The following is a 16,531-nucleotide window of genomic DNA, read 5'->3' on the forward strand; positions in this document are numbered from 1 at the left end:
CTCGAGATTTGCGATTCAGAGAATTGCTTGTCACGACTTCAGTCTATTTGAGATGGCTAGAGTCTGATCTTTCCTGAGAAAAAGGAGGGGTAGAGGAAGACTTGTTTTTAAAGAATGCCAACTGATAATGTAAGAGGGATGACAGAAGTAGAAAATGACCGTTCTGCGGTAATAGTGGACTCGCAGAGGGTCGTTAATGCCTGCCTGCACCACTAGGCAAAATGCTGGTGGCAACAGGAAATGCACGTTTGGCCACCTTTTTCCCTTGTAAAAGAGGCCCTTTACTTTCGGTGATTAATCTCCCCTAATAATCACACAGGTATAAGTGTACCTGTCTGCTGGCCTCGGCTGTAACTAGTGACCGAGCAGTGCCAGTCGTGAGCTGCGTGCTGCCTGCCTGTCCCGAGGCGCCAGTGTCACGGGGCAGTGACCTTCCCGACCATGAAGCCCACCCGACGTGTCCAGGATTCATCATGACAAGGGGCCAGGACTCTTTGAAACCCAGTTTCATGAGAAATTTTATGCAGGGGTGGGTTGGGGGGTGTTCTGTACTAAAAGAGAAACAAAAGGAGATGTGATGTTTGAACCTTATCGCTGAAGGAATGTTCTCGTTCTCAGGAGGTGCGGGCAGAGGGGTGAGGAGTTAAGTGTCATGATGTCTGTACTTTCAATCGCTGCCATCAAAATGCGCGTGTGTAAGTGGAGGTGGATTACACACACAAAGAGGAAAAGCAAATGTGGCACGTGTCAGCAACAGGCAAACCAAAAAAATAACAGCGGAAGAATGTGCCCTCTTTCTCTGGAAACACTTCTGACAAAGTGAAATGAAACAAACAGTCCATTTTTAAATGATTTTCTGTAGAGAATAATTTTTAAGTGTTCTTAGTTTTACCGCGGCCTCAGCCAAATCCTGCCCCGGTTTCACATTTCGCTGCGCCCTGGAGGGGCGTCCACTCCACCACGCTGGTCTGGTCGGCAGGAGCAGGCCCAGGTGGGCGTGCAGCACAGGGGAGGGAGGAAAGGGACCGCTGGCTGGTGCCCCAGGACAGGAACAAAGGACACAGGCCACGCTGCGGGGGTCCGTCTCCTGCAGACTGGCTGTGTGAGAGAGTGGGAACGTGCCAACGCGATAACCCCCAGAGGCCAAGGCCACGCATCCTGATTTGGACGTGCTCAAGGTCAAAACCGCCCTGTTTCCGGGGCCGGTGGGCACACATACGGCATTGTTTTCCAAACGCACACAGTCCTCGGTGTTCCTGGAGTCACCTCTGCTCCCTTAGAACATTTTAAACTGTCGTTTTCCCTTTCATCCTCGTATCATGCAAACATCATTTTTCATCATTTATCCAGCGCTGCTCCAGATAAATGTCATCTTGTGAACGTGACCCCTTTCCCGCCAGCTCCGTCAATGTAGAACATGATACGAAATATAAGGGTGAGAAAAAGAAAACTCCCGATTCCCAGGCCAACGTTACTTTCCCAAGAAAATCCAAGTTTTACCGACCTCTCGTGACACTCCGGACACGCGTGCGTGGAGGCGTTCCCTACGCCCCTGCTCGTGCTCCCCAGATGCGTCGCCCTCGGGGAGCCGTGAGGCCCCCGAGGCTCACGGCATCTCTCTTGCAGCGCGGTCTCTGCCTGACGAGCGCTGCCGTCCCGAGGATGGGGGGCTGGCAGGTGGCCCCCAGAGCCCACCTCCGGGGCCTGCTTCCAGGTCCTCCCTCAGCCTCTGCTCTCTGACCGCCACCCCCCCCGCCCCGACCTCTTTATTGAAAAGTGCCGCCAACTTCTGCTGTGGCTCCATCAGAAACGTCTCCGGGAATCTTCCTTCTCACGGCTGCTCTCTCAGGCCCGATGTGTCACTTCTGCCCAGAAGGTCACAAGAGCCATCTCCCCAGTCTCTGCTGCAGCCTGCCCACGTGCGAGCCAGCGCCATCCTCTGTCCAGAATATTCTTCAAAACACAGCTTGGATGACTTAACTTCCCTGCCGGTGCTGCTGATGGCTTCCTGCGGTTGAGCACATAAATCCCCAGCTCCTCTGTGTGGAGAACGTGGGCCTTCACAACCAGGCTGCCGTCCGTCCGGGGTCCCAGGGCCCCGTGCAGCCCGGCTCTGCGCCCTGACCCTCTGCTGGTGCCCTCAGGTCCTCCAAGCGCCCCAGACCCTCTTGGAAGAGGTTTTTAGGAGAGCCAAGGTCACTTCCTTTGGAAAGCTCTCCGTCCCTGACCGCTGGGAAGAGCAGGCTGTCTCCATCACGCTGGTGCAGTCTGACCACAGGGCCTGTCCTGTCAAGCTTCAATGATGGTTTTGAACCCTTCAAGCCATCCCACGTGTGGCACCAAGGAGGCCCCCAGCAAATGCTGATGGCAACCAAGTCCCTCTCGTACTCAGGGTCTCCTTGAAAGAGGCTTCGAGTTGATGTCATTCAGAGACACCACAGCCTCAGAACAAACACAACCACACACACAACAGTGAAAGCTGAAACTGAATTACAGACAGGCTGAGATTCAAGAGCAAACGTCAGGGGCTGAGTCCCGCCACCGCAAGTAACGCCTGGGGCGGACGCCCAGCGCCCAGCGGTGCCACCTTAGCTAGGAGGCCACCTGCACCAGGTCAGCAGCCCCGTGCTCAGCGCTCTCGGCGACGGCTGCCCCTGCCCCCCAGGTGCAGGACCTGGGCTCTGGTCGCAGTCCACGAGCGGCACCTCCCCCCAGCCCGGGACACCGCACAAGTGAAGGAAAGCAACAGAAACAGTGTCACTGCTTTACAGTAAGGCAAAAGTGATCTGGATTAGTCAGCTTAATTATTTTCCTGAAAAGACATCGTCACATTTTAGAAATTTGAAGAATGAGTTCTGCATTATGAATGCTTTATAAAAATTCTTTATTTTCAAATAATTTAACACTTAAGGGAAAATTATAAAGATACATTTCATCTGTATGAACTTCACAACGAACGAGGGGAACGCTGTACTTTAGGTGCCGCTTGAACCTTCGCCCTCGCAGGCACTCCTGTCCTCTGCGAGGCTGCGCCCCAAGAACTCACCGCCGCGTGCATCCCCCCTGGACTCAATGGGTCTAAGTGACAGACACTCACAGGAAGACGTCCTTTCCCACGCCGGAACTTCAGGCAAGGGACCAGGGACACTCCCCCCACACCCTGCTGCGCCCACACCTGCAAGGCTCGAGTGAACTGCTGACTTTTCCAGAACACCTGCCTTCCAAACACTTGAAATAATCAATCAAACATCAGGCATGTTTAACTCATGGTTGCTGCACTTTTAACCAATATACAGAAACGATAAAAGCGCCATCAGGTTCTTTGTAACTGCACCCTCCAGAGGCTTATTTCCGTTAAAAATGAAGGCACCGGCACCCCCCCCCCCCCCCCAGTCTCATCGCTGCCCAGTGTCCACACCTCCCTCCCTCCCACCTCCTAGAGACACAGTTATTTGAAAATGATTCAAAACACAAATGTAATGTAACCTTGGACCAAAACAGAATATGCTTTAAATACGGCAGACTATGCTACACGGCTTCACCTTCCAGCCCGACGAGCGCCCCCCCTCCACCCCCCTCACCAGGGCCCGGGCTACAGCCTCAGGGACGCCCTCCCCTGCAGAGCCTTGGTACACAGCTCGGCTCTCTCCCGCAGCGCTCTGGCCTCCTCGGCGCTCCCGTGGGCCTGCCGGCCCTTCAGCAGGAAGTGACTGATGAAGAGCTTCAGGCCCTCCCGCAGCAGGCCTAGCGCGGGGTTGTCCGACACCCTGGGGAGGAAGGGGCACGTGTCAGGGACCAGCCGGCCCGTCTCAGTCCCAGGGACCCCGAACCAGGGAGACGTACGTAGTGTCCATCGGAAGCGGAATTCTCAATCAAGAACATGACATATTCTGTCTGTGAGAAATCATTTTCAGTGTGCTATTGGACAAGACTCATGTTCCCCAAGTGAACGTACAAGATATTATTAAAATTAAAATGGAAAAGCTACCCCTGAGTACAACATAAAGTACAACAAAGTTGCTTTTATAAAACAACCTAAGTGAAAATAATTTCTCTTCTTTTTCCCATATGTTTTATCGAAAGAGCGGGGAACAAACCTTGCAAAAATTAAACCAAGGTCTTCAGCTTCTATTTCCATGAGTAGCATGTATAACACTTTTCGCAAAAAGTGGACTCTGGGTTTGTCCAATTCACTGAATTCGACGACCTAATAGAGTCAAGGTGAAAAATAATAAAGTTACCTTGGTTCAGCCAACTTTTCAATGATTTCTAAACATAGTCTGAGTAAAACATTACCGGCCCCCCTTGCCCCCGTAACTAAGGCTGTTTCCAGCTTTATAAAACGAAGAGCTGTTGGCAAGGACGCGGGGCCCCGGGGCCTGTCATCTCCGCCGCAGGGTGTGCAACCCCTGCTGAGAGCGACCCGGCAGTACAGAGTCACGTTCAGGGGGAGGACGGACACTCAGTGAATCAGAAATCTCGTTTCTATAGTTGGAACATATATTATCTCCGTGCCTTAAAGAAACTACCCCCCAGTTAAAACACACACACACACAGACAGAATTTAGATCCAGGAGCAACTACTTCATATATATAAAAATCACAGTGTACTTACACAGTGGAATACTATACAGCCGTGATAGAATCAGAGAACAGAACTGCAGATGTCAACATGGATAAATTTCAAGCTTAAGTTGAATTAAAAAAAATAACCGTAAAAGGACATCAAGAGCCTGGTGACTGTGTAACACAGTCCCTGTGGAGGCTAACCCCATGCAGCCACACAGGCAGTCAGGGCCCTGTGAGGTGGGGAAGGGGCTGGGCTGCTGCAAGGGCGGCTTCAGGACCTGCAGCACAGGAGGGACACGCCACGTCCTGTTCCACTCTGAGCTCAGGCGCGAGTGAACCGCAGGCAACACTCCCCAGCAGCGAGAAGGCACGAGCTCTCTGTGTTGTTAAATTCTCCCCGTGTGGGAACATGGGAGCAGGCTCCGTGCCCTCATTCTCAGCAGAGGAGCCAAAACCCAGGACCACACCCCAAAGGGACACGAGGTTAACGCGACAGGCGCTCTGGTGACCAAAAACATACACACAGACAGGAAACCGCAGCCCAGCCCGTTCCAAGGATCAGGGAGCAGAAGGCCCGAGGTCAGGCCCTCAGCTTCTGTCACAGTCCATGCTGTCAGGACCCCAGACCCCTGAGGCCCTACGCCCAGGCCACCTTGAAGCCCCTCTCATGTCTGGACCAACTTCAGAGCACCTGCGTCTCCTTGGTTCTGACGCAACAACGTGGAAACACCACGGGGGCAAGGGCGCCCCTGCTCCCAAGTGTCTCACAGCCACGGGGGGGGCAGCAGAGGCCCGGCTCCACGGGCCCACTTCCTCCCGCACATCAACGGCCCCCACAGGACTCGCACTCAGGCCCTGCACACCCCCCCCACCCCGAGTCCCCAGGCTGACCCTCGCACGCAGGTGAGCCAGCATCTGAGCTACTGCACAGACGGACGCGCCCATCTGGCGACCTGCTGGGATGGCCCTGACGATGAGGGCGCTTTCCAGGTGAGTCAGCACCTCAGGAAACGCACACCCCGGAGGTACCAAACACACACAATCACAGCTGAGCCCTGAACTCGGCCGTGGGCGGCGCGGTCCCCTTACACGAGGACTCCCTCACTGAATACGCACTGCAGGGCCACACGCTCCCAAGCCGGCTGAGCCCTCACACGTGGAACCAGGGTACGGAGGCCGACTGTAAAGTGACCCTTAGACCACGACTGTGCGACTGTGCAGGGGGCCGGCGCCCCGACCCCCGGGAGGCTCAAGGCTCAACTGTACACTGTTGTTTCCAGTGCTTCAAATAACATCATACGTTATACACACCTTTAAAATGGAGAGTGGCAGAGACTTTGTCTTCAACAAATGGGCCACCAGATAAACCAAATTAGAGAAATTAGTGGCTGGCAAATTTTCTAAGTCCCGAAATTTGTCCCATATGCTGAACTGGAATGTCATCTAATACAACAAAAAAGAAAATAGAAGTTAAAATTCAACAAATTATTAGAATAAATCACTAAAAATAAATCCACTGTACTCATTCACTTGTAACACCCAAAATCAAGACTTTCCGGAAGCGACTACACGCCCCTTTCCTATGGACAGGAGCCCGAAACAGCTTCACAAGAATCCCTTCCTCTCGCAGTGTGTGCCCGCAAGCAGAAACACTGGAACAGGACGGCGCAGAGCAAACCGAAGAGGCGCCGCGGGTGGGGCAGGTTGTGCCCTCACCTGCTACCGGGAAAGGGACCTGGGACCCGGCTCTGGCCACGCACACGGCTCGCAGCCGGGGTGCCCCGACTCAGGGCCCGAGTTCCGGGCGGTCAGAGGGCAGGGCGGGGTGTGGGCTCCGTCACCTGGAACCTCCTCTCGTAGTCACAGAGCTTGCCGGCCAGGAACGCGTAGAAAGGGTTGTACGTTTTCTCCTGAAGGCAGCAGTCCACGAGGACGTGAACGATCTCTCTCTCCTGCTGATCCTTAAGCCCCAGCCTGTGAGATGGGAACAGCGAGGGCTGAGCCTTTGATGGGCCGCGCTGTTAACAGCTTTAAGGCAGACATCTTCCAGCGGAACGCGTCCTGTGGGGCAGTTTGCTTAGTGATCCGAGGAGGAAGGTGGGGTAGTGGGACCGGAGCTCCAGGCCCAGCCCAGCTCCTGGCCTCGGGGTTTCCAACCACGTGGCAGAAGGAGGGGACCCCAGGCTCTCAGAGGCCTGGCGCTGGCGACTGAGCGACGAGGAGCAGGGCCTCAGCTGCGGCCGCAGCCAGGTCCCGGCCACCGTGCCTGCTGGTCTTCCTTTTCTCTAAGGCGTGTGGTCTGGTTTGCACAGTAAAACCCACCCTCCTAAGGCGCTGTATGGAGTTGGACAAGCGTTCACAGTCCTGCAATATTTCCCATATTTCCTTTGAATTTGAAGCAAATAAAGGAAAATTAATATTAGACTTTTTAGACATACTTTCCCAGTGTGCACAGATACTTTTAATCTTGTTACAACTAATTATAGAAACTACATGGAAGTTTAATGATGTAATTAGAAGGACAACTTTAACAGGAAGGTTTTAAGTAACTCATGACAAACAACAGCCACTGAGAACTGTCGCCCGATGCTTCCAATCAAAACAGAGCATCAAGCGTCCTAAAGTGGCGCTACCAGCGGTCAGTGAGCAGGAGCTGGACTGCAGACAATGGCGTGGGGGCGCCGGGCGGGAAGGGCAGGGACCCCGGCCCCTAATTCCAGGGCGGAGCAGAAGGCGCACTCGGAGGCTTACTTTAGGAGCTTCTCGAACGCGTCCAGAAAGTCTTCACTCGTCACAATTGTACAGAAGACGCTCCTCCTGACGTCTGTGTTCATCCTTTGCTTCCGGGCGAGTGCCAGGACCTTGGCGCTGACCTGGAAAGAGGGGCCGCCGCACGCAGCTCGTACAGATGTTTCACTGATTTCGTGTAGTTATTACTAAGCTTCTAAAAAGTAATGTGTGTGACTCTGTGGCCTGACCCGAGGGTAACTGTAAGCTACACCTGCACACACACGTCAGTGCTAAACCTTTATGCTTAAGCAACAACCCTCCCCCCCCCCGCCCCCCCAAAAAAACCCAAGAAACGAAGCAAGCCTCCGAGGAGAAAACCACTCGATCTGGGAGGCTTCGCAGGAGCAGTGGGTCTGCCAGTCTCAGCGGCAGGGGAACGAAGCAGAGGTAAGCACCGCGGCCAGGATGGCCCGAGAACGGGGGAGGCAGGGCTGGGGGGCCAGGACGGCCAGGGAGTGGGGGGGTCAGGACAACCCAGTGCTTGACGGTCACGTGTTCCCCTCACTCCACGCAACATTTAAGTCTCTCACTAAATGGAATTAAATATTACAAAACAACAGCAATTTCTGTACAGTCTACAAGTAAACCCAGGGGAAGCCGCGTGGGGGCACGGGAGTGTACCGTGCCCGCGGGCTGCTCCTGCGGGGTCTTCCGCTGACCGCTGTCGATCATCGGGGCACCGCTCCACGCGGACCCCACGATCCACCAGCGCCCAGTGCGCTCGGCGTTCAAGACGCCATCCCAGGAGATGCGCAGCTGAGTGTCCGTCCCCGAGCCAGCACCGCGCACCTGATTGAGAGAAAGGAAGGCAGTGCTGGGCCGTGGCGGCTCGGAGCCTGTGCGACAGCCACCCCGCTCCCTCTGGTGTGGGTGGTGGCACTCCTGGTGCGCGAGCGCTGTGACGCGTCACTGGCAGTTGGGACAGGTAACCCGCTGGGAGTAACGTCACCATTCGAAGTGAGCTCTCAGAACGTGTGCTTGAGCTTTGTGGATCTATCACCCAAAACACCTGCCTTAGAACAGCTGCCCCGGGCGGGGCCGAGGCTCACACTGGGGCCATGGGGAGAGCCCCGCGGGCTGGCGGCGAGGACTCCACCAGCAGGGGCCTGGGATTCAGCAACTGACCAAAGACCAGGGCTGAAGGACGCGCCCGAGGGGGCCCCGCGTTGAGAAGGTCTGGGGAGCTTAAACAGACGAGCGCCCACCCCCAGGCTTCCCTCCCTGGTCCGGGTGGGACCCTGGCCCGGGCCCTCTTCCAAAGGATCAGAGGGTCCTCCTGCGATTCCCCTGCGCGGCGGAGGGCGGGGGGCTCAGCGTGGGGCACACACAGCTCACAGGGAGGGTCTCACCCCAGAAACATGCAGCTTCCTTCTACACCGGGGAACCCCGTTCACCGGACGGGCACCCAACCTGCAGCTCCACTGCCCTCTGGGACCTCACGGGGGTCGGTGCAGACCCAGAAGCAGGCCTTACCAGGGCTCTCTGTAGCTTCCGCAGCTTCTCCACGGGCTCGGTGTCATAGCCCGGGATCTTCCGCACGTCGTTGTTCTTCAGCGCCAGCAGCGTCTCCAGCATAAAGCGGACCTTAGACACAAACAGGAAAAGCCATCACGTCAAGTGGCAGGAACCAACGACCCTTAACTTGGGAAGAAAGCACCTTCGTGCACGTGATCACCACTGCCGAGGATGAGGGAGGTGCCCTGGGAGAGTCCACACAGCCTCCGCAGCCCGCCCAGGGCCCAGCAGCCGAGAACACGCCTGGGCCACACGCTCCCTTCCGCCCCCACCAGCTACAGCCCCCCATCTCAGCTGCCCTCCTCCCCCACCGTGTGTGCAACTTCTTCCCACTCCTGGCCTTTTTGCTTTTTTAGCTTTTAAACGGGAAATAACACTGTACTCAGAGGAAAGCTGCAAGAGCAGGAGAAAGACTTCCCACAGACCCCGTCTGAGATCTCACTCACATACCAAGCGTGCACTGAGCACACTAAGGAATGTGCAGCCGTCACCACGAGCAGCTTTAGGACGTTTCCATCAGCACTCAAGGACTCCGAACCCACCCAGTCACGCTCCAGCCCAACTCCTCCAGCTTCAGGGCACCTCGAGCCAAATGCCTGTGTCTGCCACTTCTGGGTTTTAAATGTGACCCCTGAGCATGCAACACAGGGACAGGGTCTTCGCTGGGACACTGCCCAGCCCCTGCCATGACCCACCCCCACCTGGAACCCCACCTCCCCTTACACCGCAACGCCACCCACCTCCACGGCCCCCAGGACCCTCAGAGGGCTCGGCCCACACCTCCCTCCTCACAGCTAACCAAAGCCCTCATCTTAGGATTCCAAAAATGGGCCAGTCTTCCTTTCCAGTCTGTGTCTCCTGACCTACTGTCCACCTGGAGACCCAAGGTGGGTACCTAGGGTGACCTCTGGCCCCTCCTTCTCTCTCCCTCCCCCTACCAAGTCTGGCCACTTCTAAGTCCTAAACCCACGACCACTAACCATCCCTAACTCTGCTAATCATCGCCCCGACCCCTGAGGTGGTTTCTCTCTCTTTCCTATGTTGTAGCCAAAGTGACCTTAGCTCGAAAATGCGTCACTTACTTGCCCAGAACCCTTCGTGTGCCTCTGGGCTAAAATCCCAATTCCCTGCGAGGTCTGCAAGGCCCGAGGCCGGCTGCGGCCGTTCCCCACAGGGACGCTTTCCTTGTTCCTCAAGCAAGCCCCCCCACCGGGTTCCCACGACTCTCCCGGCCCCTCCGTCTGTGGACCAGCACACGAGGTGGGAGTTACGGTCAGCCCCACTTTCTGACAGGGGGAACGAGGCCTGGAAGACTGGTCCACGCGCTGCCCCTCGCCCAGGCCTCCCAGGAAGCCTCTTCTGAAAGGCTTAATGTGAAACAGACCGATTCTTAAGCTCACAGCAGTAAGGAAACAGGGTTCGTTCACATACTGAGGACAAAGCCACAAAACCAGATGAGGCAGAAGACAACAGGGGTTGTGGGATCGTCAGGAGATAAAATGCAATATTTATCCCAGATACTCATGTTTGAGTTCTGGTCAGTGTGAGCGTTTTGGCAGTTAGGAAGCAGGGCAGGTGACGTGCTCGTACCCTGGTCTGGTCCTGGAACTTGCCGCCTGCCCCGCTGGCTTTGGCCTGGGCCTCAGTGATCAGTTCCTTAAGTGACAAAGCATCATCTTTTCTCAAGGAAAAGCCCACATTCTTCAGCATTAACAGGATGAGTTCGATATCTTTCTCTGTGAAAGTTCCAATAAGTTTTCTCAAAATGTCAAAGATGAGGAGGGACTGCACCACGTGGAAGTTGTACAAGTGGGCGATGATGGTGAACAGGTTGTCACACTCCTTGCTGTCACGCCCACTTTTATAGACGTCATCAAACTTCCTCACCACAGCCTCCAAAAAGTGCGCACCGACCTGGACAAAGAACAGAAAAAGCATCACTGCAAACACATGAGAATCAAGTTGGCAAGTTACTCTCAGGGGTCCTTCTTTCAACTTCAACGTGTGTTGAAACAATTAGTACTTTTAAAATCAACACATAAAACATACATGTGGTAGGATACAAACTCCAACAGGGCAAAAACTTTGAAACACAAGTCTGAGTGCCCAGTGCTTTACAGAGGAGACCCCTGCACCGTACACGATGCAGAGCAGGGTGGCTCACGCTCAGACCTTCCCTGGAAGTGCATCTTCCCAATTCAAGCCTCTTCACTGAAGACAGACCTGAAGAATAAACTCTCCTATCATGACCACTACGTTACATTCAAATGCAACTTAAAAAAAAAGAAATCAGAATTCTGCAGACATCAAGACAAATTCAGGCATAAAATACACTCAGGTATGTTTTCCATCACACAAATGGAATTATTTAATCATATCAAAATTTGTCAAAATTATAAATTCCATTTAATGTCTTCAAAATAAAACACAATAGGATAACATTTAAAAACAGGAATAACGTTCACGTAGCCAAGTTATTTAAGCGAATAAATTCATTCTGACTTGGGGATTTTAACACAAACCTGCACAGATCCGAGTTTTGATTTTTCAGTGACTTAGAAGCAAGTCAGTAACTGACACCATGGCTTCGTCACACACGTTCCCTGTGCGTGGACTCCTATGAGGGCGCTCTCTCATCACAGACCACAGAGCAGTCTAGTGGAACCAGAGCCTGGTGAGCTCAGTCTCCTCCGGCACCAGTCTGAGTGGCTGTCACTAGCTGAAGTCCCGTAACGACTGCCCCTGGAATGCGTCCCTTCAGTTGTCCCTCGCGCTGCTAGCAAAGGTTTAAATGAGAAGTGGGACCAATAATCTCGTGCTTTCAAATGCAGGGGATTCCTGATATGCTGTGGGTGGTCAGGGTCTATGGCTTGTTCTGTAACTCCATGAAATGCTGTCTGTACTGAAACCATCTTGATTGTCAAGTACTCCAGGACAGCCTGTAATGGCACTGAATGAATCGTGGCCATCACAGGGCACGAAGAACGGACCCAGTGACCCCATTACAGCATGTAACCAAGGGAAGGGACTCACAGCGTCGAATGTGAAACCGAGTGGAGCCCTTAGAATCCAAACAATCACAGCAGAAGAGTGACTCCCCGAGCAGCGGGTGCAGACTAGCCGAAAAGAGTCTGCTGCTCAGAGGTCTCGGGGCCCACGCCTCACCCCGCCCCCACCTCCCAGTGCCCAGGAGGTCCCAGAGTTGCCCTCTTTCAAAGTTCTCATGAAGTGACCACTGCTAGAGGAGAAAAGTGTGGCTCAGAGGTTCTCTAGGGAGGGTGACAGAGGCCGCAGTGGCAGGAAAGGCCAGTGAGGAGAACGTGGCAGGGAGGGTGGGCAGAACTCTGACCACAAAGAAGTTAGCAAGAACCAGCCTTTAACGCGCACTCCCTACGGGCCAGGTTCCTGTGTACACTGCCTGCGTGCGACACCCGCCAGACCAAGCCCTCAGGGGAAGGGGGGAGGTGCAGGTCACCAGGAGGCTGGCAGCATCTCCCCAGCCACTGCTGCCCACGCGGAGCCTCCGGCAGAGCAAAGCAGAAGGCCTCCTGGCAAGGTTGTGCATTTTAAAGTACTCCCCGGACAGGCCCACGCTGTAAGATCCCAAATAATTTTTAAGACCTCAATTGCGAGCAAGTCCTGGAGAAGTGGGAGGCGCGTGAGGAGCAGGTGGGAGAGTGAAGACAAGGCTGGGGCCTGTCCAGAGCCTGCGATCCTGGGTCAGTATGACCTAGGGGCTTTGCTGCATTCGCAAAGTGGGGCTAAATAAGTACGTGCCCCTCTCATCCTGCTGGGATGAGACCTGCAGCGATGCTTGGCGGCCGAGGCTGCTCCTGGAAGGGGGGCTACCAAGGACATGTCAGCACGGAACAACCGCCAAAGCAGAAGCTGGCCGACTGCACGCACGCCCCAAGTGCAGTTGAGAATGACATGAAGCACACAAGCTGGCCTCGCGCCGTGTCAGCCCGTCACGGACCGAGCAGCACCTGGACAGCTACCGGCCGGAGAGAGGCCGCGTACCTCGATGCCGACGGTGTAGTGAAGAGTGCTGACCAGGAGGACATGCTCCATCACCAGCCTGGCAGGCATGGCTGCGTCCGGGGCGCAGGCGCTCAGGAGGACACCTGTCAGAGTGTCATTCATGTCCTTCCTGCTGTGGCCCATGTACAGCTCCTCCAGCTGGCCGCTGATGGAGGCCAGGTTCGGCTCACTCAGCCTGCAGACAGACGGGAAGGCAGAACCACAGTGCTGTTTCCCATCAAGAATTGTTTTATAGGTCAATTTAAAAAAACCGAAAAGGCTATTAATACTACCAACACATCCTAATTTGTGTAGCTATTTGACCCGTGAACAATTCTCATCCTGCCCCAATAACCCTGCATGCAGGCACACACCACAGACCCCTCTGGAATCTTCACACAACATTACCTGTTGTCCTTCCAGCTGAAATGCGGCCATAGTAAAGCACACGTAGGACTCCTTCAAGTCCACAGAGACCGTGATGAGGCGACCCCACTGACACCCTGACCCGCTGTCCCGGCAGAGGCAGGGAACCACCATCAGCACATCCGTGTGCACTGCTGGCAAACCCCAGCCTTGCTGTCCTCTGCTGCCGTGAACAGCGTCACACCCCAACACGGGGACAGGCCGCGGGGGGGGGGATGTGTACGCACTGCGCCTGTGCTGACTCTGAACCTCCAGGAAAATCCCAGCAAGCACCACGGAGAGCATTTAAATTACAAAGCGGGGGCGGGAGGAGCAATGCAGGCTTTGGTTTAATCCCAAGAATCATTCCTCTGTTTTTAGAAAACAGACAATCCATTGAAGTGACACGACACACTGTCGAGCTTACCTGTTGATCAGACCTTTGACCTGTTTCCTGAGTCTTTCTAGCTCTTCCTTCTTCTGGGCATCCACTGTCTCCCCTGCTCGCCTCACGTGAGGTGGGATGTACCTCCCACCATGTTCACAAAGACGCTGCTTGAAAGAAACAAAATACAAAAAACTTACACTGACAACACCCCACCTTTCCCCTTGTTACATTCATACTTAGATACTAAATTCCCGAGAACTGGGAGAGGCTGTCACCCCTGACCTCTGCCGCGTAATGAACATCAGTTATCTCCCTAGTCCTGGACAAGCGGGCCATCCCGGGAAGGTGGATACATTAACGTCAACACTACATGTCATCCCCTCACTTTTCCCTCTGTAGCTCTTCAGAGCGGACTGCGCCCCCCCCCCATACCTCCTCAATCCCCCGTCCCCTGACAGAGCCCTGTACGCTACTTTGCCAGCCTCAATTCACAGCAGACATGGCAGTGCACAGACACCAAAATTAAATGCAGCACAAGTTTTGGAGAAAAAGCATTCTAAAGTAACTTCAAACTTGTTCAAAACCAACATCTAAACTTACGTGATCAAATCAAAATCAACTCTCTGCTAACTACTCCCTAGATTTTCAACTGAGAGGATTACAAGTCCCTATCACCGACCCACACTTCCTGGACACCTGAGTGGTGAGCCTTTAAGGAGACACATTCATAAGGCACGATCCTTGCTGTTAGACCTGCAGCTTAGCTGGAGAAGGCACATTTTCGTACACAGAATCTTAATCTTGAGACACCCGTTAGCATGTCAATTATACCTCCACAGGCTGCGGAAGAGACTTGGGAATAGTCAAAAACTAAAGTGCCAAGAGAGAAACTGACAGCACTGCTCACAGAGCACCAGGTGATAAGGCAACAGGGATAGAAACAAAACGTCATATCCTTAAAGAGGGGAAAAGACGCCCAGAGGTGTCTGACGTGAGCAGATAGACCCAGACAGTGAGAAAACAAGGAAAGGCCTTGTAGACAGGAGAGACGTACACTCTGAGGCAGAAGGCTGAAACGGTGAGACGTGGCGCAGGGAACACAAGCACTGCCGTGGGGCTGCCCTCCAGGCACACACTGAGGCGAGGCTGTTTTAACAGCGAGGGGCCAGCCCGCCAGGCCTTGTCTGCTCTCCCTTGGGTTCTGAACTTGGTCGTACCCAAGGGAGTGCTGGAAACCAGCTCTGTGCTTTAGAAGGATGAGCTCCAGGAGCAGCTGGACAGGAAAAGGACTAGGTGAAGGCAGAGGTGAGTCAGGGTGCTGCAGGTGTCCCCAGGATACATCAGATTTGGGAACAAAGCGTGGGGGAGGGGAGTCAAAGTCATATCTGGAGACCCGGGCAGTAAACTTGAGTGAGCATGTAGGCTTGGGACAACTGGGAGCAATGTCCATTAAGTCCGTGGATGGAAAGGCCTCTAGGGATGCTTTCTCCCCCATCTCTTCATAGTGAAAATTTAAATAACGCGACAGGTCCACACTCGGCTCAATCACCAGCACATGAGCGGTGTCACTGCTGTCCCACGCTCCGCCCCCACCCGTTATTCTGAAGGAAAACCCTGAGGACTTAGACTGTTCGTACGATACCTGATCGTTTGTGTCAACCTCCTCCGAGGAATTTTCACTCCTCTCTTCATCTTCAGCAAAACGGACTCTCCTTTTCCTGCCTTTCTCCTTCGCTCCCCGCTCCGCTCCTTCGGCTGCTCGCGCTTCCTCTTCTGCGTCCTCCTGGTCCGCCTCCGCGCTCTGCGCTCCCGCCTCTGCCTCCCGCTCGCTTTCGTCTTCCCCACCGCGCTCCTCCCGTTCGTCCTCGCTGTCAGTGTCTACGCCACTTTCGGGGAGCGTCTGCCCCGCATCCTCCTCCTCCTCCTCACTGCTGCTTTCATACACGCCACTACTTCCCGCGGAGTCCAGGGCTCCCAGGACGTAGTCCAGCCCATCGCGGGCAAAGCTAAGCGGCACGGAGCTACCGTCGCCTTTCTTTCTGCGCTTGTTCAAACCGAGGCACCGCTCCAGCTTTCGGATCTCTCGGTCCTCCTCCTCGTTGGCCGCCAGAAGTGCCCGTTTCCGGGCGGCGGCGGCGGCCTGGGTCCTGCCGGGGGGACCCCGGGCCGGGGCCGGGGGAGGGCGCAGCCCCTCGGGCGACCGCGGGGCCCGCCGTGGGGATGGCCGGCCGTCCTCCGGCGTCGCCTCCGCCCGCGGGCCGCTCGCTCCCCCGGCTCCGCCGCCGCCCGGGCCCGGGCCCAGCGCGGGGCCTGCCGCCCGCGGCAGCCGGCGCGCCTTCCTCAGGCGCCGCTTCTCCTTTCTCAGCTCCCTGCGGCTCTTCCTCCCGCCCGGGCGCACGCGTCCCTGAGCCCGGGGCCCCCCGCGGCCGCCGGGGGTCGCGCCCTCCGCGGTCGCCCGCACGAACTCCTCCACCGCGAGCTGCAGTCGCTTCAGGGCCCCCTCCCCGCCGCCCCCAGGCCCGCGACGCGGTCCGCGCCCGGCTCCGCGCTTCCTGCGGGCCACACGCCCCCGGCAGCCGCCCCGGGCCGGCTGGGCGGCGCGCGTGGACGCCGCCATGTTCCGGGACGCGCCGACGAGCGACTTCCGGCTGGGGCGGGACTTCCGAGCGGAGAGCGGCGCGGGGCGGGGCGGCGCGGCGCGGCGCCCCCTGCTGGCGGGAGGGCGACGGCGCAGGGCCGCAAACGGTGCTTCCTCGCTTGAAAATGAAAACCTTGGAGATTGTGGTCAAGAAGGCTCCCAACGACGCGCCGCGGCGGCAGCCGCACCCGGGGGTGGGCGGGCGG

General features: G+C 55.7%; 1 protein-coding gene across 2 annotated transcripts; it reads right to left on the bottom strand.

The window, feature by feature from the left end:
- Window positions 1-2,873: 2,873 nt before the first annotated feature.
- On the bottom strand, window positions 2,874-16,330 carry NOM1 (nucleolar protein with MIF4G domain 1). Of its 2 annotated transcripts, none has more exons than XM_057733606.1 (11): window positions 15,330-16,330; window positions 13,727-13,851; window positions 12,895-13,090; window positions 10,465-10,788; window positions 8,833-8,943; window positions 7,981-8,148; window positions 7,321-7,442; window positions 6,411-6,543; window positions 5,881-6,012; window positions 4,098-4,207; window positions 2,874-3,767 (listed from the first exon to the last, which is right to left on the bottom strand). In XM_057733606.1, exons 1-11 carry the CDS (start codon window positions 16,302-16,304, stop codon window positions 3,593-3,595), a joined length of 2,571 nt encoding a protein of 856 aa, XP_057589589.1. In that variant the 5' UTR covers window positions 16,305-16,330; the 3' UTR covers window positions 2,874-3,592. The 2 variants fall into 2 exon arrangements, with proteins under 2 accessions (XP_057589589.1, XP_057589588.1); XM_057733605.1 differs by having other exon boundaries at window positions 13,727-13,854.
- Between the last annotated feature and the right edge of the window lie 201 nt (window positions 16,331-16,531).

This window comes from Hippopotamus amphibius, chromosome 4 (genome assembly GCF_030028045.1).
Source record: "Hippopotamus amphibius kiboko isolate mHipAmp2 chromosome 4, mHipAmp2.hap2, whole genome shotgun sequence".
Classification (NCBI taxonomy): domain Eukaryota; kingdom Metazoa; phylum Chordata; class Mammalia; order Artiodactyla; family Hippopotamidae; genus Hippopotamus; species Hippopotamus amphibius.

What these genes read in the sequence shown, in the direction of transcription:
- NOM1 (XM_057733605.1), bottom strand. Translation starts at nt 16,304, where the DNA reads ATGGCGGCGTCCACGCGCGCCGCCCAGCCGGCCCGGGGCGGCTGCCGG. An exon ending in GGAAGCTACAGAGAGCCCTG is followed by an intron (nt 8,149 to 8,832) that starts GTAAGGCCTGCT and finishes TCTCTCAATCAG; the next exon opens with GTGCGCGGTGCTGGCTCGGG. An exon ending in TGCCACTCTCCATTTTAAAG is followed by an intron (nt 4,208 to 5,880) that starts GTGTGTATAACG and finishes TGACTCTATTAG; the next exon opens with GTCGTCGAATTCAGTGAATT.